The 24,455-nt window shown below is 42.5% G+C and overlaps 1 protein-coding gene across 4 annotated transcripts in view; it reads right to left on the reverse strand.

Annotated features, from left to right (window-relative positions):
• Positions 1-24,455, reverse strand: part of cacna2d3a (calcium channel, voltage-dependent, alpha 2/delta subunit 3a) — a 129,954-nt gene that overhangs the window by 40,265 nt on the left and 65,234 nt on the right. For 2 of the 4 annotated variants that reach the window (XM_074644205.1, XM_074644203.1), the window contains exons 9-15: positions 20,752-20,841; positions 20,121-20,234; positions 13,067-13,145; positions 8,946-9,079; positions 7,084-7,101; positions 2,143-2,214; positions 1,713-1,793 (exon numbers count right to left, since the gene is read on the reverse strand). In XM_074644205.1, coding sequence (XP_074500306.1) covers positions 1,713-1,793; positions 2,143-2,214; positions 7,084-7,101; positions 8,946-9,079; positions 13,067-13,145; positions 20,121-20,234; positions 20,752-20,841 — 588 coding nt within the window. The remainder of the gene's footprint in view (positions 1-1,712; positions 1,794-2,142; positions 2,215-7,083; positions 7,102-8,945; positions 9,080-13,066; positions 13,146-20,120; positions 20,235-20,751; positions 20,842-24,455) is intronic. The other 2 variants (XM_074644206.1, XM_074644204.1) reach the window with 1 other exon arrangement.

Below are 24,455 nucleotides of genomic sequence, written 5' to 3' on the forward strand. Positions count from 1 at the left end.
AATCTGGGCTAATCAAGCTCTTTGTCATTTTCTACTGGCAGAGTCTTTGTGGTGAAACTCACAGAACTGAGCAATACAAATGAGGATGGTGTAATTCATCCACGTCTGGACAAATAACATTTTTCCAAATGTCAAAATCTTACACCCAACCAAGCTTCAGATCTGCACGTAAAAGAAATCAGCACAGGGGATGTGGCGGCGGACACTATCAGAATGCATTAGTATACATAGTGTATAATTTTCCTGTCATAATTGGACTTGAGGAAGGAGCCGTGAATAATCAGTGTCAAAACTACAATAAAACCTTTGATTTTTCTGCTACTGGGTTTGGCATTCAATTACTGCACTGTGGAGTTGGACTGGCATACGCGCAGATATAAACAAAATCGAAAACCTGTAGTAACTTGCTTTAGATTTTTACTGACCTAGCATCCAGGTGCACATTCACAAAGCCCAATCACATGGTTCAAAAGTTATGATTATAAAAGGCGTGATGGTGTAGAGGGGTATCTCATATAGCCATTGAGATCTATAATTATTTGTAGTAGAGGTCAACCAATTAATCACTGCTGATAGGATGTTTTTTTGTTGAAAAATATCTATAGCTTATAGCTTATTTTATATATTGTATATTCTTAAAATTTAAATTTTTCAATTTTTTTTAATTCTATTTTATTCTAACGTTTTTATCTATTCTTTTGTTATTATACTGTTTGACTTGCACCAACATCACCAAAGCAAATTCCTAGTGTAAATCTCTTACACCTGGCAATAAACACAATTCTGATTCTGATTCTGATTCTGATCTGTGTGCATGTGATTAACTTCTGATCGTAATCTAAATCTGTAAAACATACCATGAAATGGCACTCGTACTTCGAGACCGGGAGAGGGAGAGCGCTGGCACTCCAGCCATAAATGCACAAAAGACTTTAAATTACGTTTTAGATAGGCTTATTTATTTTTTAGATAGTTTGAGATACTTTTTTCAGAAAGCAATTTACCACTCCATGAAGAAACCTTCAGTGCAGTCCCGAGGAACAGCTGATTTTACAAACAAGCTGATAAGTGGTATTCGTGTAGATATTTGTTACTTTAAGTTTAATTTTCAGCTACAGATTTATTTAGGCGAAAAAGTTTTGCTACATTATAAACTACACATACAGAGAATTAAAAACATTGGAGAAAACAATAAAAACTTCTTGCAAAAATTAACATTTGACAGATTCAAATGTGACGATGGAGCCCTCGATTCTTGCAGGTGTTGCAACGTTGTCGAGCAGTAGTGTGTCCATGCCGTTACTGCTCCTTGGGCGCACCCTATTCCTCTCTTTCTCCAGGTATTTGCTTGTAACGTTACTCTGTTTCAACGGCTGTTGCTGTTGTTGAATTTACAGCCAAGAGTTCAATATCCCTTCCCAAAGTTAAGTGTAAACAGTTCAGCCATTAAGACCACCTTAAATTATAAATCACTGAGGGGGGGAGGAAAGAAAAGTAAAACAAAAAAAGTAGAAAGGATCTTATTTGAATTAGATGTCAGTTAGTTATATAGTTTGTAATAAGGTCAAAGATTGTTAATTTCCGACTGTGTCAAATTTTTTTAGCAGGGGGTTCGGGGTATCTGCTTTTTTCTGCTGCAAACTATATCAGTCTTTAAAAATCCACTATCGGTCTAATTTGTAGGAATAACTAAGTGATGTTGGGAGCAGTACCTTGTATTTGGGGATGGTCTTGAGCAGCTCAGAGACAGGCACGTCCGTCCCAACCACCCCTAGCAGGATGCCACGGTTCCTCTGGAAGGAAAAAAAATCACAGATATTCTTGAGTTGCGTTTGAAAGGTTAATTAAACAACACAGTCTCTTCCAGATCCACTGTTACTGACATAAAACATTTCAATCTATAATATATATTTAATTAGTGACGCTCTACCGTATCCTAATTTACAGACTCCAATCAAACTGAAATTAGTGTCCATCAAAGACAAACATAATTAACCATTATTTCACAATTTGCGCCTATTGTCTCAACCCTTAATTCCTTGTGGGTTATGTAATATATAATTGCATAGTTTTTCAATTAAACTAAACTGTTTGTTGGAGAAAACATGTCGGGGGGGAAACATAATGCTAGTGAGCACTTACGGTCTCATTCTTGGTACTGAACACTGGCATTGCCACTGTGGTCATCAGAACCGGACACTTGCCGTCATCCATCTGAGTGAGTCATGAGGGAAGAAATGTGAAAGATAGCAATTGAGAGGGGAAGGAAGGAGAGAGAGAGAGATAGAGACAGACAGAGGGAGGGAAAAGAGGGAAGCTAATGATGAAACATTATTTTTACAGTTACAAAAGAAACGTAAGTACACAACATGGCATCATGCACATTATATTAATCATCTCAGTGAGTGATTATCTCTTAGCTGCATAACACTCGTTCCTTAAGTAGTGAACCTGATAGGGATTCTGCCGCAGACCTAGTCATATTATCTTCTTGAGGGACCTACAAAACTTCCATGACATGTTTTATTCATGTTTATTATTTGCCTTAAAATGTGTTCAATCACAGCCTGCCTTTGATCTCTTGCAGAATAAGCTTATCCAAAGGCTGTGCTTCTAGTTTGGAGCTGGGTATCTTCCCTCCCTAAAGACTGCTGGAATAATTATGATATTTATCTTTCCAGCGGCTGTCTGTATCTGACGATGATATCCATTAGAGATGAAAGCTTGACACTGTTCTGAAGATACTGGAGGAAGCTTCCAACTCGGTAAAAAGGGGTCTGACCTCGTCCACTCAGAAATGTAGAAATGTCTGTCACTCACACAGTCACCACAAGTAATTGGTCCATTAAGTGCGATAAAAAAAATCCCAGAACACAATAACACAATGCACAATTGTGTTACGTTACATGGGGTGGCAAAAAAACATAAATCATGTTGAATGTGGAGTATTAGTCTGTTCGACTGGCTTATATATTAGATCCGATAGTACATTTTCTCAGGGAACTACTTTAACCAATCCTCTTAACTGAACATTACCCGCTTCCTGTACACTCTCTCCTCCAGCAATCACCCCCCCATTTACCTCTAGTAATAATAGGTAATGACAGGAAACCGCTAACATCCATTCCATCTCTCTCAGACACTGGAGAAAGGGCAATTGGTGACCTGAGCTCAGACAGCTGGTAATAGCAATCCAGGACGCAGGATTGGACATCAAAGAGAGAACAAAGCACACCTAAGTACGGCTGCTGTGGACAGCTGTGCTGCTGGAGGACGGGATCGATCAAAGGACAGGGGGAAAACGAGCAGAGCCTCATCTAAAAATACCAAATCTATTTCCAAGCGCAGGTCTATTGGATCATATATCACCGGTCTGCGAACTTACGGACTGACATTTATTGTGTATCCCTCATGAGCTGTTGTTGAGCAGTCCCATCAAATGTGTACTTTTTGTAACACTAATCCAACATGCTTTTACTTTCAGTATATGTGCATTTGGTGGAAATCAGGCTTGCCCAGCTGCTCTGGGAAATGACATACTGTAATTAAGCAGATAACAAGAGCTGCATTCAGAAAAGCAGCCAGCGACTGCATCTGTTGGATTCAAAGCCAGCAGCACCGCTACAGAGGATCCTCACTTACCCTACCCAGGGGAGGAAAGACCTTTAAACCTGTGCTTCATTATCCAAACCCAGTAGAGAAAAGAGCCACTTCCTTGAACCCTAAATGAGTGTCCTCCAACATGACCGTGCCCCAAGTCCCTAAGGGAGTGCTCTGTATCTAGAATTTGACACATCATACATAACCTGCAACCTCTAACGCAAGGTCAGAACTCGACACACATTTGGGCCAAATCTGCCTCATCATTGCCTCCGTGGCTTTGCCTGTATCAGTCAGAGCAAATGGGGTGTGTAAGTCCTTTCCCCTGCTGTGGGTCAGAGAATGAAAAAAGAACCCCTCTGGGGCTCTAGTACACTCGCTCCCCACTGAAAACAAATACCCACACATGCCCACACACTTGCACCCCTCAGAGGGCTCAGAATACACACAGCCTGCCCCGTGTTCGCTGTCTCGTAGGACACCTCGTAATCTGGGTTGCTGTGACAAATTGTGTTCTGGTGGACGAGGTGACCCTTGTTTCCTTGGAGACCGGGTTTAATGATGTTGGTGTGTGTAAGCCCTGGAGCCAAAGCCCCCCCGCCCCCACCCCTGTAGGCTCCTTTGGGGAAACAAACGCGTACCCAAAGGGGAGCCGAGCTGGCACGGACCTGGCACATGTACTGTATATGAAAGCTCCCAATAGCCTCGATCACTATTTAAGGGCTGCATGATTATGGCCAAAATGATAATCACGATTATTTTGATAAATATTGAGATCACGATTATTTAGGGAGAAATATTTTCATTGCACTTTCACATTGAAATAAACAGAGCACTGCCTTCACTTCAATGTTTTTCTACATTCCTGCTAACGTATAAATCTTTGCATCAAAATAAGACTTATGGTACGTGTCCACAGGGGCGTTTTTTATCGCGAGGGGACGCAACGCTATCCAACATCGGAAACTTGGTGGGCTGTCACTAGACACAGGCTCTCCCCACCTGATTGGACGAAAGCTTTCCTTCCGTTGGCTGCTGCTCCCAGCTTTCAAACTGGAACCAGTATGGAGGCTGGTTTGGAAAATTTCTTCTCTTATTTCACGAAAATAGTTCACCGAAATGTGTTTCTGAAAACATTTGAGGCGAGAAATAAGCCATGCAGTTGCTGAATCTGTCTTTATTTTGGATCAACAACGTTTATTTTAAAAGATTCTCTGGAGTTTCGAGAGGCGGCGAGTCGCGTCACACGCCCCCGATTTGCATAAAGTAGAGGAGCCCTCAATTTTATGCAAATGAGGAGCGGGCGTCGTGACGCTCCGTTTTTATCGAATCGCGACGCCACGCTACCAGAATGCATTGCGCGGATGCTTACATAGACAATAAATGGGAAGCGTGGAAAGCACGGAGCCTGTGGACACGTACCATTAGAATAATGTTCTTCTTCAGCTGAATTCAGTGCATTTTTGTTCTGCCCCTCTGCTCTCTGTTGAATATTACTCCGCCGGGTAAGCTTCGTGAATTCAGGCGGCCGGGTAAAGTGACAAAGCAGCATTCCAAGTAAGTTATTAATAACTTACAGAAACATTGTGTGCAATAGTCCACCTCACATTCCCTCCTCTCTCTGTCTCTCTCAAACACACTCACACCAGCCGTGGTGGCGGCACGTAATTTTAACACGTTATGTGCCACCACCACATTAAGCGCTCTCAAGAGGTTGTGGTCATTTCACATATTTCTGAGAGATCGCATTGTTTATGAAGTGCTTGATTGGTTGTGCATCAGAGTTTTCTATGAGCGGACACGCATTTTAAATGTCAATATCGCAACCGATCATGTTCATTTAATTGTGGGAAGCCAAAATCGTGATCGCAATTGATATTCCATTAATTGTGCAGCTCTAATCACTATTAACACTTTTGCTTTGAAATAGTGAAGTTTATATTCATCCATCACGGCATTTTGAACAGGTTGCTACTTCAATTCGTCATCAAAAGGTAATCAACTGCTCACAGCTTTCCTATTTGTCAATCTTGTTCAGTGCAAAAACCCTCTTCTCAACCCCACGTCTTTCTTTACATCCTTTATGTTCTCTTCCCAACTTTCTCTTCAAATCTTTTACATTCTTCCTCTCACCCTTCCCACACTTGTCCTACAACCTTCCCCCCCCCCCTGGCAAATTCCTCTCACCCCCACCTCCCTCCCTCCCATCATCCCTGTGCTCCAGTGTCAGTTCATCCGACAGACTGGGAAACAAAGCCAAATGAGCCAGAGAATGATGGATGAAGCTGGTGAGACGAAGGAGAGGAGGGAGAGGGAGGGAGGTTGAACAGGAGAGCACAGGTGGGGGGGGGAAGAGCTGGAGAGGGAGACGCACAGTGAAAAAGAGGGAGAAAGAGGAGAGGCTAGAAAGATTATTGGATGGCACTGAGAGGGATGGAGAGGAAAAAGATAGGACGAAGGGTACATCTGGAAAGATGATACACATCAGCCCTGCAACATAAACACCAAAGGCCCATCACTTCCCTAACACTGAGCCAATCCCAGGAGTTTTGCTAACTTCTTATCAGACAGTATCACCATGCAGGGTGTGTGTGTTTGTGCGCTTCTTTCTGTTTTACGTTGTGTATGTGCGCTCCTAGCAACCAGGCCAGAGCTGTGCCGGGACGATTACATGCAAAGAAGCAGTGCAGATTCCTTGCTAATCCCAATTATCATGTCTGACAATGTGATATCTATTTCTGTTTTCTGCTGAGCAGCTTCGATGTCAATAAGCTTGGATCTATCACACTAACAGTACTATGTCAGACATATGGGCTGCCAGCTGTCTAATGGGACTGCTCTGTGCTCAGCTCATGCTGATGGGGGGGCAGAGCTCCTCTCTTCTGTTCCACCATCATCATTGTTATGATTATAGAGCTGCTTATCTCAACCCACATGATTCACAAAACACTGGAAAATAAAACACTGAAAACGATAAAAAGGCATCAGAAAGAGATCATCCCGCCAGTCATTATAGGCTATTGGATTTTCACTCAGAAGATAACAAAACGGCTTTTTCTGGAGAATTCTACCAAAACAAATAACACAAGCAATCTTGTTTTCACACCAAAATCACACAGGCAAAAGAGCAAAAAACGTAGCCTCACATTTACACATAATAGTCACACTGCCAGCCCTGGAGATACTGGTGAAGCACGGCCAACACAGCATCACCAAATGATGAATGATTGTGAGCGTGTGCACAGACGTGTGCGTGTGCTTGATCAGACGTGCAAAAGAGAGTGATCGACTGAACCTTTGACAACCACGACATAGCGACATACGACACTGACACACAAGAAAATGCCATGGGGTCAGTATGGTGGTTAGTTCACCCAAATTATGCCGTCATCTCGCAGACCAAAACGCACATGCACACATGAACACACACCAGGCCTCAACACAGCACAAAACAGCGATGACCTCAAATCAGATTTTTTTTACCTTTTGTGCTTGGGGGAGCTAAAGAGAACAGATTAAGGAGGAGGGGGAGGAGAGAAAGGGTCAATACGTTTGTGGATAAGTGTCGGAAAGCCTTTCAGTGCAGTTTCCGCTGAGTGGAGTGCCAGCATCTGCGGGCGTGTAAAAAATCCACTGACATTGACTTTGACTGCAACTTTAAAAAACAGTGACTGTGTCAAGAGAGGAGAGCTTTATGGCTGGGTGGGTCACAGCGGGGGAAACAAAACTTAAGCTGTTAGTGTTGAGTCAGTGTTGGGCGAATGTACTTTGACTGTGATAAATGGATGGGGATAATGAGGGCAAAGAGGAAGGAAATAATCAGAGGAAAAAAAAGAAAAAAAAGTAAAAGAAATATTGAAGAGGATCGCAGAGAGAAAGAATCCATTTTCATGCAGTGTTGATAGCCTGTGCGTTTTTTCTGCTAGAGGGCACTTGCCTTTGTCTCCTTACATTTTTGAATCTCTCTCTCATAATCCATTCAGAAATAGAGGAGGACAAATGGCTGCTATTCGCTCTTTATGGCCAAGCACAATAACTAATGAAAGAGAAGCATTGTGCATGCATGAAAGCTACAGTATATTATGTGCATATTATGGTTTCGCAAAGGATCCTATACTGTAGGTCAGGCGTTATCCTTTGGGCAATGATAATATCTGTGCCAGAGAACTATGAAGGCCCTGACACACCAAGCAGACGGTCGGCCATCGGACAGTTTGGGGCCGACAGGGATCGTCTGTCGGCCTAGTTTTTGCGGTGTGTCCCGCACTGTTGGCTCTAGTCTGCCCGTGTAGGAGTTTTTTTGGCCGATTCAGCATGTTGATTCGGCGGCGGAGCTCGTTGGTGAAAAAAATCACTCCGATTGGGGGTTCAGCTTAAGCAAATCAGCGCACGAGAAGAGATACGGAAGTGAGGAAAGCAAGCCAACGAGTAAAGTCAAGAGGGCACACACAGAAGGCTCTTCCCATTTTTCTTCTTCATCTCATCTGATCATTCCAATACACAGATTTTTTCACAAAGACGTGGTCATCTGGAATGAAGCCAAGTGGTGAGTGAGATTGGTGGGAAAATGGTCGGCAAACACCGTTTTGTTTCATGTACGTATCATAACAACGGCTTGTATATCCGCAGTCCTTGGTCTTCCCGTTTCCCTGTTTGAATGACGAATACAGACTACCGCTGCCTACTGGTGTGGAGATTGATTTCTTCTCACGTAGGTGCAGAACATACGTGCTAACTGGCCGTCGGCTGTAGTCTTTGCAGTGTGTTCAAATGCAACTTGTCGGCCAAGGCAAAGGCGACGTGAGGCGACCTGACAGTCAGCCGTCATCGCCACTAGTTCTTTCAGTCGGCTTGGTATGTCTGGGCCTTAAAACATGTACAGGGGCTTTAGCAATGCATGTGATTATATGAGTTATATGAGTATATGAGATATTATAAGCTGTGCGTGTTTGGCCAGGAAATGAGGTTGAGAGATCAGAGACTAACTCACCAATGTGCCCCAGTGTGTTCTACTCACGCTACACAACTCCCAAACACACACAGGAGGCTCATTGACTTAATGGTTCCATCTGCTGCTCACACACACTTTCACACATTCAGTCTGAGACGTACAAACGCAAAACACAGTGTCAGACCTCGGCTTGCATTTTATCACTACTATCCTCCTTTAGATTATAGAAGTAAGTCAACGATCCTGTACTATTTTGTGATTACGTTTTTTTAGAAGAAATCTGTGAATCGATCACAGAATATTCTGCGGCCACAACCCAGTGGGTCGGTTTGGTAAGCAAGGACCGTGAGAACTGGAGTCCAATACCATGTCAGAGATGTCGTAGTCAACTCACAGTGTTGTCGATGTAGGCCTCGGTCCACACCGTGTCGTGCTCCCGGTCGATTACCTTTGGACGACTCAGCACGTGGAGGTACTCCATCACATTCTCCTGCACATCTGCCAATGTGGAAATCTGAGTGAAGTAGCCTATTGGTCAGAGAGAGGAAGAGGAAGAGAGAAATGATGATGAATCATAGATGCTCACGAACAGTAGAGAGTGAATCGGTTAGGCTATGCTGTCCTGAAAAAGAGATTAGATGTCTCTTTGTCTCTAAAACTGTTTCACATTGCAGCATGTGTCACATCCAATATCAGCTTGGCTATATAATCTTTTCCAAGCCATCACTCCCATTTTATTTACTTTGGTACCAAAGCAGAGAAACTACATCTGGAATACAGTACGGTAGGCAGCAGATATTTGCGTGATGAAGCAGACGGACACCTGGATACGTACGAGTAAGAATTCCCTGCAGTAATGTACGAGTGAGAGCAAACCAGCATGGGTTTGTGAATGGGTAAGTGGTATGTAAATGCAGTGGAAAAAACTATCTCAGTTAAACCAAATGCTATGCCATTTCCTACGCTGGTAATGCCACCATTATGATGCTAATGTGCATGTGCAGGAGGGAATATACTGTTATCTCAGCAGGGGGGCAAATTTGGGGAGAGGAAGAGAGGCAATCAGGGACAACAGTAAGACAGAGGGAGAGAGAGGACAAGAAGTGACACAGAGAATAAGGGAAAAGAGAGAGACCACCACATTTCCAGCCATCCGTAAAAATAGCAAACTGCCTCCATCACCGTGAGGCAGTCAAGGAGAAAATCATAGCCGGAGGAAATAGATTTTGGGGTCATCGTTCCGGGCGACGACCTTTACTCCACAGGATGAAAAGAGCCAGAGTCTAGATACAATACACAGATCCATGAAGGATGCCATGTATCCCACCAAATAACTACGGATAGGATCTATCACTGATAATCTTTTTTTAAATCTGCAACCACAGTAAAAAATCTCGTACTCTGGAAGTACTTAAGCCACAGGATTACTGCAACCACTATGGCAACAAGAGAGCTCTTGCCCCCGATCTTGACCTGGAAGTGAACCTTGACAGATTCCTCCTTTTCATCCTCAGAGACATTCGGATCCGGCTATTATTCCGGCAGACCGTACAATGACAACACACACATGCAATACCCGCATCGCACACAAAGGAAGCTGCCTCAGTCTAACGGCATCGTTCATCACAGTGGTGAGTGAAGAATGACTGCTCCCTCTGGAAGGCTGAGGGCATCCTTCAGGCTGAGCCACCGGGGCCACTGAGATGAGCTGGGGAGAGAAAAATGAACGCTCCCCGCTTTCAGTGACATGGTACACCTGTCGTACACACAGGACAGGACAGCCACAGCACGGTCTGGTCAGGATAAGGGCATTAATATACTTTTTAAGGGACCTTGGTTCGGGTGATATGTAAGCAAAAATACACAACGAGGTGCCCTGATGCATGGAAATAATGGACGGGGTGGAGGCGGAAGATGTCATGATGAGGCAGAGCTACATTACAAATATGTGGATACCCTTATATACACCTATATGTGATTTTTGAACATCAAATATTTTTTCACACATAATCACATAGATTCTTGTTGTGTTAATAAAAATAATTTTTCCAACATCACATGTATATTGTGTGTAAAAAAACGTTCTTTTCTGCCCAAAACTAGCGTGTACTGTATGTGATTACTTGGATTTGAAAGTTCAGTTAAGTTAGGTTAAGTTAAGCAAAACTCTGAGGTATATTTTGTACATTGACCCAAGTATAAAAAGTAGGACACTGGCTTATCTGGCTTATCGTAGTCCCAGTTAGTTGGTGCCTCTCGTACATGGCTGCCGGCAACATTAGCAAGCCTTCACAAGGGCTTATTATTTCTCTTCTGCGGCAGTAAAGACAACACATGGGCTTGCTGATAACCGTGCTACATTAAGGGATTAACAAGACACATAGGGCTGGCAAACAGTACGTTAACTTAACGATGCAACTTTCCAAAGACAGACCCACACACATCGGGAGAGCCTCTCGTAGTGATCTGTTGTCTAAAATATCAAGAGGAATATTAAAGGGATAGTTTGGGGGTTTTAAGTGAGGTTGTATGAGGTACATATCCAAAGTCAATGTATTACCTACTGAAGTAGACGACGGTCAGCACACCCCTTGTTTGGAAAAGAAGACGGAGTACCGACACAGGAGCAAAGCAATGTACTGCTGTGGACGGGACCGGTTGCAAAAGGTGAGCCTTTCTTTTAGGTGGCTAAAATATGTTTTGCTTCCGGCCCCGTCCACAGCAGTACATCGCTTTGTTTCCGTGTTGGTACTCCTGTCTGTTTCTCTAAACTGGGGGCGTGCCGACCATCATCTACTGTAGGTAATACACTGACTATGGATAAGTTCTTCATACAACCCCACTTCAAAACACCCAAAGTATCCCTTTAATATTCCTCTTAATTGAAACTAAGGGGCCGGGCCCAGACAGTATGTACATAAAAATATGTGGACTGGAGTGTCCCCATATCTTTGGCCATAATAGTGTATATTTGATATGTGTATTTTTTCATGGGCATCGAAAATTAATGAATAGATTGCAATGTATTGCAACATAGACGCTAGTCGCTAGTCATCTATATTATCTGTCACGGTTACAAGTTGTCAAATGTCATTTTTGATTGGTTGCCAGTCTCAAGAGGATGGATGTTTCGTTCTATGAAGGCAGACACCAGGAGAGTGAGAGTCGAGGAAGAAGAGAGGAGAGTGGAGTATGGCTGAAGGTGCAACTCTTTTTGTTAAGACTGGGACAATGAATGATGACCCCCATCCCTGAAGTATTTTTTTTAAGTTTTGTTAGTTTCTTTCTGCTTCTATTTGTTAACCTAAACTAACTAAAACTAACCGGTTGTTAAAACAAGAAGAGGGCTAGAGCGGATCTGAGTCCACAGCCACGGACCCAAGTGAGCAACACAGCGGGGAACAAGTAGATGGACGTCAAGCTCATCTGGGCTTCGGGCCAGACCTGCAACCGTTGATTGGGAACCAAAGACATTTCTCACATGTATGGTCTGTGAGTACCTGGTAGAGCCATAAGGCTTAGCGATAATTAAATCCCCCTGGCCTAAAATCATTCTACCTATGACACTTTGCATTTCTATAACCTTAACAAAATGATTTGCTCCAATCAAAGGCCTTAGGGAGAGATTTTGACATCACAGCCTTCAGTGACAGGGCAGACAGCTTAATATTTTACCTTACTTTCACCTGCAAAACTACTTAAAGTAAAACAGTGAAGTAAAACCAAATTTTCTGCCGTAGTTTGGAATAGAGATGTTGTGCCTGGGGAGCAGAGTGAATACTGTTCTGGCACAGCTCCTGCAGGCTGGAGAGGATGTCACTGTCACAAGTCTGAATCATTATGCGGCATACAAACACACACACGCACTCATGTAGCACGACACACACACACACGGACACACAGCGAGTCTCATCATCACCACTAACACCCTCAAACTGACTGGATGGGTTCTCTGATATCACTTCCAAGCTAAACTGTGGGTGCCCTTGTACTCTTATCTACACACATACACCCGCACACACGCAGCTAAAAACACATGCACACCCCTTGTGTGACCTATGGCTTGCCTGTCTTATCTACAGCAGCCTGAGGAAATGGAGCCAGACTGTCTCTGTCACCCACCTCTCAGCTAAATATAGAACCTGAGGGAAAGTGCTCTACGCACCGAGACAACCATGACCACACACAAAGCAACTGGAAAGTGGTGTATCGTCAAGATAGTTTGGACTTTAGGCTTTAGAGGAAGATGTAATGTGACATATCTGGTCTGTGCAACTGGAACCAGCTGCCTGCTGTCACATACGCGTGCTTATACTGATGAGCACTGACAAACACACGCCTATGCAACTACATGCACGCACACAGACACAAACACTCTGAACAAATCCTGAGCTCCTAATGTATTCATTTTTCGCCTGGCTGACAGCAGCATGCAGCAACTTTCTTCTGTAAAAACAGATTATAAGTAGAAAAAAAGAAGCACAGAGGTCTACGCTACGTGTTGTAAGATCCCACCTTTGTTGGCACATGCCATCCATTTGAGATTATCTGCGAAGGCTGACTCTCGACCAATCAGGTAAGGGAATATGCGGACCTGCGGAGAGAAAGCAGATAAGCTTCCGTCAGTCATTTTAATCGCATTTTGATAGGGCCCACCACACCACCATATAGAAGATAACACTGTCAAATCCAGGCAGAAGGTTCATTCTTTATCTGCCAGTGATTAGCCGGCCCTTTCTCCTTGTTTAATAGAGTCGATTATGGACTCGGGGAAGAAATCTTTCTTTTTGATTTTATTTTAATGTTTAAATGATTTTTTTTTTTTATCAACCCCAGAAAACTAAACAACTAAGGATTAACAGATGCGGGTTTCAAAATAAGATAAGCGTATCAAGAATATGCAATTAGTGTGAATGCAAACGATGAACCATGAAGTCAATATTTTCAGTTGAAAAAGCCAAATCCAAGCTTTAAGCGCTCAATCCAGAGAGTCTTCAAAACTCTCTGCTGCCAAACCCATTTTTTGCCCAGTTGGCTCTAGCAGCAGGTGTAGCTGGCAGGTGTGCGTATGTGTGTGTGTGCGTGAATGATGTGTGTGTGAAGAGCATGTTGCCAGATTGGACCAGATGCAAGCCTCTGGGGGCACAGCTGCCATAGCTCCCATGCCTGCATTTTTCACTGCCTCCCTTCACCCTGACAGCATGTGCCTGTTTGTGTTTGTGTGTGTGTATGTATGTGTGCACACACTCACACCCACACACACACACACACACACACACACACGTCTAGATGTGGCTGCATGTGTGTCTTTATCTGATTTTGCTCCCAACAGAAGGGTCTGAAAATTGCAAAAACACAATTTATGTTTAAATGGCATCCCCTTTTTGAGGAATACTTCAGTATTAAATTATATTTATTTCCTTTTTTATTGCAGTGTGAAATACATGGACTCCTTATAAATCCAATAGTGATTATAAGAGCTTGAGCTGACAAAGATATAAACCACAGACAGCTAATTTTCTAGCATGGAAATTGGGGGTCTATTGTCAACTCTAATGAGTTTCACTGTGAATAAATATAGTTGTCAGACTGTCATGTTAAAGCAGCCCTCATTATCTAGCCCATAATCATCCTCTATTCATACAAAGCTCAGCCGTTTGAATGACACCGCCAGAGTGATGGGAAAACACAACTATGATATGATCATAACCGCTCCATGTAGGGCTACGGGTTATAGGTGTCACATTTTCTGTTTGTATGTGTTTTCCTTCACTGGTAGCCAAGACGGAGGTCAAACTACAGCAGGCTGGTTATTAAATATGGAAGAGGTTTACAGCTGAGTTAAGCACAGCGGAGATAAAAACTAGTAGGGGCTCAAGCCACAGCATGCAATCTTCAACCTACTTGACTGCACACATTTTACATAGGCAGGAATAAAAATACACATGCATGTAAGAATACAAATGCAGACACAAATATACATACCCATGCACGCACAGATGCACAGACACTGTGCAAAAATACATTTGCTCACACTCCTACATTATGTATTCGGCACTTAACCCAGTCATTTATTAATTAATACTCCAGTGTAAACATTCACATAAACATTTGCAAACATTTAAAGACTCTAAGTACCTCAGTAAGGTGTGTTTTAATGCCCTCAACACACAGTTACAACTCGTACTGTTACATAGTGGCTAATTGTTCTGAAGTTAATGGTCTCATGCAATATGTAGCATAATCTAGGACCAGATAGGCCTACTGTTGGTTTTAAAACCCCAGCTGATTGCAAAGCTAGGTCAGCTTGAAGTTTCAACCTGAAACCACAATCACATCCATGAAGGTACAAAGTGATGATTCCTGAAATTGATTTGGTTTGTATACGGGCACTGTGCCCTGAGGCTGATGACTGTTTTATTTGGGTCATGGTGAAAGATCCCTAAAGAGAATGTAAAAGCCAACAACTTTTCTATCAATAACTGTTAGCAAGCCTTTCTATTTTAACTGTTACTACCACAATGGTACACAAGGCATTGAAGCTTTTAGACATTAACAAATCAGAAGACCCCGATAATCTTGTGCCATCATTTCTAAAGATATCAGCCGAATTTATTTCTCGTTCACTAACACATCTTTTTAATCTATCTTTTGCCTTTAATGAAATTCCTTATCTCGAAGTCTGCTTTTGTTCTGCTATTACTGAAAGCAGGTGACCCAACACATCTAACTGATTACAGGCTCAACTCTAATCAGTCTAAGTTTTTACTCTAATAATATCTTATCTGAAAAACAATCTGGTATTTTTAGGAGAGCAGGTTGAGATGTGTGTAAGAGACATACAGTATGTTTGTGTGAGAGGACAGACTTTGCTGCTCTCCAAGTCTAAAAGAGAGTGTTGGAGTTGCCTGTTCTTGAAGTAAGGCTGGAGCATTCCCAGAGGACATGGTTTCTGGGCCTTGTAGTGGATTTCCAAGGTTGCACTATTGACTCTCCCATTGAAAAGGCAGTCTCTACTCAATGAGTTTCTCTCATAACTCAGGTTGGGAATCAAGACCATATGGAGACTGTGTCTCCCAGGGCTGATGGTATCACCCAGCCTGTTCCCATTCCCAGGGAGTCAAATACCGAGGCTTTGTCACAGCCGTCGGCGTTCAGTACCGCTGCACAAGGCACCCTTTAGTGCCGGTATAAAACGCACCGGGCGTTCCATTAACTATAATGTAAACCCATCCGCGGCAACAGTAAACGTCGGGCGTGTGGTGACGAAGTTTAAAGAGCAAAAAGACACACTGAGGGCGGGCGGGAGGCGACGTGGATGGGTCCAACAAACACAAGGCTTTCATCTAGGAGACCGCTGTTCGTGTCCCGTGAGTTCCTGTGAGTTAAGTTTCACTTTCATGTTACAATCGGCTGTTTGTTCTTTGTTTTCAAAGAAGTTCAGTGTCATTTTAACTGTGCAAACATAGTAGCTTTAAGCCCAACCATGTAGTTCTTTCCTAAACCAACTATAGTGTTTTTGTTGCATAATCTTAAAGTGACACCAAGGGTAACTATAGTGGCTTTGATGCCGAAAATAAAGTGACGCCAAGGGGTGTGACAAAGCGGCGGTATGCAGGCCGTTCTGCTGGCCCTACTTTACATGCGTCCGGTGCAACTGTGTCTGTTGTTTATGGGACTGAGCCCACGGAGTCCTGCTTACAGGCTGCAGAGTAGCCTCCAGGCAGTTAGGGTTAGCCCTTCGCTATTGGGACAACAGAAACAATGTTGGCAAAGGATGGGCAATGGGGCTTCATGATGCACTGCCAAATTGTGGTGACAGATAAGGTATGAGCAGTGCACAAAGGACAGGGCACAAGCAGACATGGGGAAGGTTGTTAGTAGCCCAGCATATCAATCTCCTGAGGCTGGGGGAAGTACATGAAGCCTACTTCCAAGTTTTTCTGTGCCTTCACCTGCAAGGTCAGCCCACGCTGGTAAGGACAGACAGCATGCAGCATCTTTCATCAGTTGGCAGGGTTGTCTAGCTTCCCCTTGCCTCTGCACGATGTGTGGTGTGGCTACGGACACACCACAATCAGTGCTGGCCTGTGTAGTGATTTTGGTTTGTAAATCATGTGACTTACAATACTCTGGCCCAAAAATGCTTTTTGCCATATTTCAAAGAAAATGGCTATAAAACAAGTAAACAAAAATGTCCTAGAGCCGTAACGACAAATTAATTTCATGGCCAGAGAAAGATACTAATGTGCTATGGAGCCAAAAATGTCTGAAGAGCTTTTCAGTGTATGGGCCCAGTGATCAACTTTAATTGGTATGAATCTGTGCCATCTTGGAACACCATATTCAGTTTTCATAATACATTGATGGCACAACCCAGGTTTTTGTCCTGGAGGGGGTTTATTGTGCCAAACATGGACAATCTGTCAGAGGATCAGGTGTCTGGGGACGTCACAGCCCAGGAGGGTACACTCTCAGGTGGTTGAAGGAGTTTGGCGCCGCTACAGACAGGAAATGGTCAACCTTTTTCAGTCAAGGGAGACCGCCACCGGCTGTTCTAATCAATGCTGTCCAGCTTTTCCTGTTTAAATATATTATTATTAAGCACAATTCACCACCATCAATAATTACCCTTTTTGAGGGAGGGGCACTACATGAGGGTGCTGCTCTGTCAAAATTCAACTTAGATTTTCTTGCGTTCCTGACCCTCACTGCAAGCTGTTGGATATGACTGAACTGTAAAATATCCGATCCCTCCTCTCACACTTGCTGGATTAAGGATGTACCGCATTTTTATAAACTTAGAAAATATACATTTCATTTGCAGGGAACTCTCGCTGGTTTTGAATGTATCTGGCTCCTGTTTTAAGATGTGGACAATGCCCCTCTTTAGCCAAAGTTAGATACAGAGTACCCCGCATGATATTAAAATAGCATTTAATCACACACATTTACTGTAATTGGTGCTCTTTAAATAATTATTTTCTGCATGTTGTTTTTTCTGTATTGCCCTTTGTTGTACTGGGTTGCGCCCTGCTTACATGTAATTGCTCTGTACTGTTCTACGTAGCTAAACGACAACCTGAAATATAATGTGAGACCAAGTGAGACCTGGAAAGTAAAAGCTTTGAACTGACATGAAAGCACTCTACCAAAACCACCGTGATGAAATGACAACAGAACACAAATCTTACGATAACTGAGTGATGAATGAGTGATGAATCATGAATAAGACAAAATACAAACTCTTTACGGCAGCATGGTGGGTGTGCAAATATACCCATGTTTGTGTGTGTTGTGTGCGTAGATGAAGACACGTGCGGGCAAATTCATGTGGACGGGTATGCATATGTTAGTTTGTAGAAGTGAGTATGTTACTTTCATCTTTTGTTTTAACTCAATTATTGGGAATCAGTAATAAACACAAGCCTCCAGCTGCATTAAAAGTCAGGGAGACCTCTGCTCTCAATGGTCTTTGGGAGTACAAAATAAATTTAAGTTTCTAAAACATTCTTTATCTACAAAAGGCGGTTATCTGAAAATGGTAGACAGTATCTCTCTGAAAATAATCGCTGGTGTAATATGAAAGAAAAACGTATTATTATTTTGAAGTGGCTCAGTGTTGTTTTTTAATGTTTTTCACAGCAATGCTTTCTTTATGATCTTATGATCTTTTCTCTAAAGCTTTTTGGAATAAATGCCATCTGCATGCAGATATTCAGAAACCAAAGTATGCCTGTATTCTCAGTGGTGAAGCTATAAGGCTGGTTGGAAGGAAGCCATTAAAAACCAGCAGCGGGTAGAGAGAGCGAGAGAGAGAGAGAGACACTGGAGAGAGTGACAGAGACCGAAGACTTCTATTATCAGCGGGGCTTCTTCTAAATGGAACTATCTAGCAGCCTTGTCCCCTCTCCGCTCACTGCTGTTCAGCCTTGAGGCAGGAGCGAGGGTGGTGGTGGTGGGGTGGGTGTGTGTGTGTGTGTGTGGGGAGGTGCAAACATTTTCAACCACAAAACACACACAAACACATGATAATACAAGTGCAGCATTAACGGTAACAGATAGGCACCCATATTAATACATAGAAACGTATGCTCATACAGATTCAAGATTAAAATTGGCTAATAATGTGTGTTAAAAGGCTTAACTGAGACAGTGGAAGTTTGTGCTGTATGTGAACCCTTTCAAATTCATATGTATGTATATACAGTGTGTTATTAGGGTGTGTGTATCTACCGTTGCCTTTAGTACTGCACTTCCATCCTCAACCTTTTAAGGATGAAGACCCCACACAAGGAAAATGACCTATAACAATAACCCTTTTTCTTCCCCTCCATCTCCTTTCTCTCTCTCTCGTCCCATTTCATTTCATTGCCTGTCAGAAAAACACCAATTACCTTGCAGGACAGCAGAGAGACAGCTCAGTCCTCAGAGACAGGGCCATACTTAACTCTGTGTTAAAGGCCTCTGAAAGGACCTCATATTGGGTCTGCTCTATACCTTCTGCTTTTCAAAAACTTTCTTTAACAACTCAGACAAATATTAATATTTGGCAAAAACTTGCTTGGAAATGTGACAACAACAACAAAAAGTGTGTATCCTTATGGGAAACAATGATCCTGCTTGCATTTCTCTTTTAGTCCTCTTGGGGTGCTTTCACAAGCCAACATTTAGTTCGTTTTAATTGAACCCTGGTGTGGTTTGAACACAGAAATCGTACTCTGGTACGGACCAAAACAACCGCTCTGAGACCGCTTGCGAGAGGTGGTCTTGGACCGTTTCCAAGCGAACCAAAACGCAGGCTGCCTGTGCGTGAATTTGTTGAGATGGACACAGGTAAATGACAGGTTAATATGAGTGGTAGATGACGGACCTGGACCTGCCGAAGTCTGATGTTTGCTTGACATTTGGGCCAAAGAAAACACACAGAATATGCTAAATTCCCTGTATAGAAGTGGCAGTTCTAAAGATTAAAAAGATGAATTCACTCCTTCGTACACGCCCCTCAGCAAATACATGTTTTTATTTGGTCCAATTTAATTTGTGCACCGTGAAACCGAACCAGACTAAATAGAAAACAAACCAAAAGTATCAGTTTCACTCTGATTCGGACTAGACAAACGAACTATGGCTTGTGAAAGCGCCCTTGGTCAGATTTAGCAAGAAGTCCAGTATTTCTCTAGAAACTGTATTTCTGATGTAGAGTAACTGTATATAATTGTAACCAATGCCCATACCGTATAAAACTGAAGCTCTTTCTGTTTATTGATGTATTTGAGAGATACCGTTATGCTTGATATCCCTTTAAAATTGTGTCACATGGATCTACTTCCTAATTCCACATTTTCTGACAGCCAATTCTCAACAGTGAGTTTAAAAAGTCATTCATAGCCACAGGAGGGCATCAGTCCGCGGCACTTCATCCTCATCCTCCATTGAAATACCAGGTTCATGAAGTTGTGAACAAGGCTTAATGGGAAAACTGAGCTCAGCTGACCTCACTTTATACCGTGGAACTGCAATTGTACAATAATGTGATGCGTGTGTGTTTGTGTGTTTAATACACTACCTTCCTGTCTGGCCAGTTGTACTTGGCAAAGATGGCATCATATGTGTCCACGGCCCCATCTGTCACCAACATAATGGCCTGGCTACACTCGCTACCCCTCCCAGTCTCGTTGAACTGGAGATAGAGAGAGAAAAAGAGGGAAAGAGACATTAATGAAAATGAAAAAAAGCTCCCCTCTAGCCTGAATAAAACCAGTTTAAAATCTACTTATTTCAAACACTTAGCAAACATTTGATCTAGTTACTTCCCATTTGAGAATGTAATTTGTCTTTACATGACTCACCTTCATGGAAGCTAATTACATGTGAAGGTCATCTACCTTAAGAGTGCATTACCGCACAAGATTACAGAGAGGAAAACTGAGACATGTGTCATTGTAGTGTACACTATGATAGATTTAGAAAGAGAAGGTAAATGCGTGTGTGTTTGTGTGTGCATGTGTGTTTGATTAATTGCTCGTTCATAATGAGGAGATGTCAAACCAGTAACCTGAGTCATCAAGTGCCTTGTTTACTTGGTTTTTGCATGATTCTGTTGAATTAGAGATTAATTACAGCACGCTAATTAATTTTGTGCATGACACTGTGTGTATGTGTGTCGTGGGGAGATCATGCATGAGTGTATTACTTACGTCACCCAGAAGATTGAAGGCCTCAGTCAGAGCTATGTCTAACATACCGATGCCTTGAGCAAACAGCTTGTCGAGGTGCTCCCGGAAATGCTGGGAAAATAAGTGAGGAAAGTGAGGAGAAACACAACGGGTGGCAGAATTAGAGGTCATTATTGATTTTTGGAGAAAAAGAGAGACAAAGACAGGGGATAGCGACAGTATAAAGATAAAAATCCAAAGATAACGATTTCATTTGCTCATAACACTGAGCTTGACTTACCATCGTTTGTGTGTGAACAGAGATTGCACCAACGGTCTAATGGGCTCTTTAACTGAGCCCCAAACTGCCACATTATCTTGGAGTGAAATGTCACATGCTGACTGAAAGAACTAAAATGACCTGTTTTCCATCCGCCTCTTTTTTAGCTGACGACCGTTCGGTGAAGTGCGTTAGGAAGTGTGTGCATTTGTGTGTCTGTTCGTAGGTGTGATCATGCCACAGAGGGCGCATTATCTCTCTGGCAATTAATGACGAGTTTAATGTTGTCAGCAACCTAACAGGTCTCATGTGCATGTCTCATTATTTGCAACAGCCTGGAGGCAACGCCCCCCCACCCCCCACACACACACACAGCCCATTACCATTACCCCATTCAATCTATTTATAGCTGTTTAGATTTTGAACATTTCCTGTTGACTCCGGCTCTATCCAACTACCTGCAAAAAACATTTCCACCTATGGAGGTGAGCTACCGTCTCACACACTTCTACATTACCAATGGCAACCGAGCCATTGTATACACCTACATCACCTGTACCTACATCATCTTCCTCCCAGCGTCTTTTTTTTTCGACACCTTTCCTTTCGCTCACTCTACATTCATCTCCTCCAGCCCTCTGCTCCTCACTGATGGGAGGAGAAAAGTCTCTCAACACACAGTCGGGGGCCCAAGCAGCATAAGGGCATATTAGAGCCTGCTCACTTGGGAGAAAACACACACACACACACGAACACACAGGCATAAACACCAGCAACAGACAAATAAATATGTGCACACAAACAACCTCCAGCGTCCCCAACAACACCCCCGTATGGCAAAAAGACACAACCTTTCCTTTGATGTGGATAAAAAGGTTAATCGTTTCCGACAAAAGGCTGTACCCTGGAGCATGGAAACTTTACCTACTGCATGTGAGTGAGTGTGTGTGTGTGTGTGTGTGTGTGTGTGTGAGTTAAGATCGAAGTCACTTGTCTCAGCACAGTGGGCTATGTTCAATCCCTGGCACAGCAGTGTAGCAGTGTAGTTGGCACATTCTGAAAGTGTGTGTGTGTGTGTGTGTGTGTGTGTGTGTGTGTGTGTGTGTGTGTGTGTGGACATCAAACCATCCAATGCTTCAGACACCTTTAATACTCAAAAATGAATATCAAATATATCTTAAAATGCAGCTTGCTGTAGCCTAAGGTCTTGATTTTTATAGCAAGTTATTTATCTCAACATGGGGGCAGATGCAATTCTGATAAATACATGGAGAAAAAAAAAGAAAAAGAGCTTGTTTTTCTGAGAAAAAATAGTGATTACTGTGTGGTGAGGTGAGTAGGATAGGCAATGTCAAATCAAAAGGCATTGCAGTGAAGTCAGATTCAAGCCTTATTGTTGCTTCGTGCCCAGAATGGATTTGGGAATTTGCAGGTGAAAGGACGTCTGGGTTAAGACGGTGCTAATTTGGTTGAAAGGTTAAGTGAAGTTTGGACCTGTCACCTTGAGATAAGGGCTGCACGATTATAGCCAAAATGCTAATCATGATTATTTTGATCAATATTGAGATCATGATTATTTATCACGATTATTCATAGATTTAGGGACAAATTTCACATTTAAAAAAACGCTGCTTTCACTTCCATGTTGTCATGTTGTCAAAAACGTGCATTTTAAATGTCAATATTGCAGTTGTGGGAAGCCAAAATTGTGATCGCGATCAATATTTAATCAATTGTGCAGCCCTACTTGAGATATCGTCATTGAAATACTGTTAAAACAATGGTTATACCTATGTTGATGTCTAAAACACGTTATAACCAGATTCAGCCTGTTCTTCTAACCTAGACATTGTTGATGCTGTTTGAGCTGCAAATCAACCATTCATTCTTTCTGGTTGTGCTGACTGTCTTTCTATTTTATTTAGTTAGTTACTGCATCTGTCTGTGACATAACTGGAGCAAACTGTTCAGCAGAACTTCAGCCGCCTTTCAGAGGACTCCTCTGAGTCTAAGCCCAACAACTAAATAAAGATAATGTTGAAAATCATGACTGTTTACTAGGGATGGAACTGTTCAGGTAAAAAATCCGAGCCGTTCGGTTCGCTAGTCACGGTTCGGGACGTGTGTGAATTGTTCGGTTCATTTGAAAAAGGTTATGAGGCCGCTTGTGTATATTTTTCAGGTAGAGTTTAGCTCCCGTTTATTGTCACACGAGAAATCAAAGCCTATTGAAGGAGGCTGCGACACGGGCGGACATGGGTCTTGAGGTCCAGTATGAGGTTTAACACATGCGCAGTGTAACTGAAGCTGCGGTCGTGCGTTGCTATTGGCACAATTTTGGCGAGTACAGACCAGATTTTACTGCACATGTGTTGATGAAGCCTCTACATGCAGATTCAGACAGGGCAAAAACATAACTACAGCATTGGGGAGGTTTATAATGAAAGATATGCAGCCTTATGCAGTCGAGGAGGACGCTGGATTTAAGCATATGATTAACGTAACGTTACTTGAGCCGCGCTATACACTTAAGCAACACAGTAATTCCAGCAGCACAATCCCTGTAATGTGTTTTATATTCATTAATTATTTTTAATTAACGCAGTGGTACAGAAATCCAACTGTATTCCTTTCCAAATACTGCACTTTTTGAGTGGAAAAAGTAATCTTTCAATTAAGAGCTGATAATCAGGGAATTAAGACATATGTTATACTGTTCTCTCTCTTTTTTTTTTTAGTAAAGTTCTGGTTGAGCTTATACTTCAATTTATGTTGATGGCCTTAGTCTATTATTACATCATATTTATATGAAAAGCTGCATTTTTTGTTTGCACTAATTACTGTAGAAGACTTATCTTTCAATTAAGATTTGACAATGAAGAAGTGTTTATGTTCCTTATGTAAGCCATACTTTTGTTAAGGCAAACATTTGTTAAATTATTTTGCCAAAAAAATGAAAAGCATGTTGAAATCAGAACACGACATGCTCGCTGTAACATAAATGTACCGAACCGAACCGAAAACCGTGACCCCCAAACCGTGATATGAACCGAACCGTGAATTTTGTGAACTGTTCCACCCTTACTGTTTACCTTCAAGGCTTTAAATATTAGCCTGGAATTATACTGCACATGTGAGAAATAATCAGACAGGATGGATTTGACTTCTTCAGATGCTTGTTAACAAGACAAATTAGACAAATAACTACTCATGATAATACACCCAGATAAAGATGTGTCCCATGGAAGCTTGACAACAGGTATTTATGACCCAGTTGAAGTTTGGGTGTGAAATAACAGATTTTGGGAAGACAGATCAGCAAGTTTAAGTCTCCAGTGTGACAGTCACTTCCTGCCCCCAGCTGAAGTAAAAGACTTTAGCTTTATCTACTAGCGCAGGCTGCCTTCCCCTCTTAGCTGGCAGACTCACACTACATTAAACTACCATCTGGAAATAAACACATAAT

This window comes from Sebastes fasciatus, chromosome 8, assembly GCF_043250625.1.
Source record: "Sebastes fasciatus isolate fSebFas1 chromosome 8, fSebFas1.pri, whole genome shotgun sequence".
NCBI lineage: Eukaryota > Metazoa > Chordata > Actinopteri > Perciformes > Sebastidae > Sebastes > Sebastes fasciatus.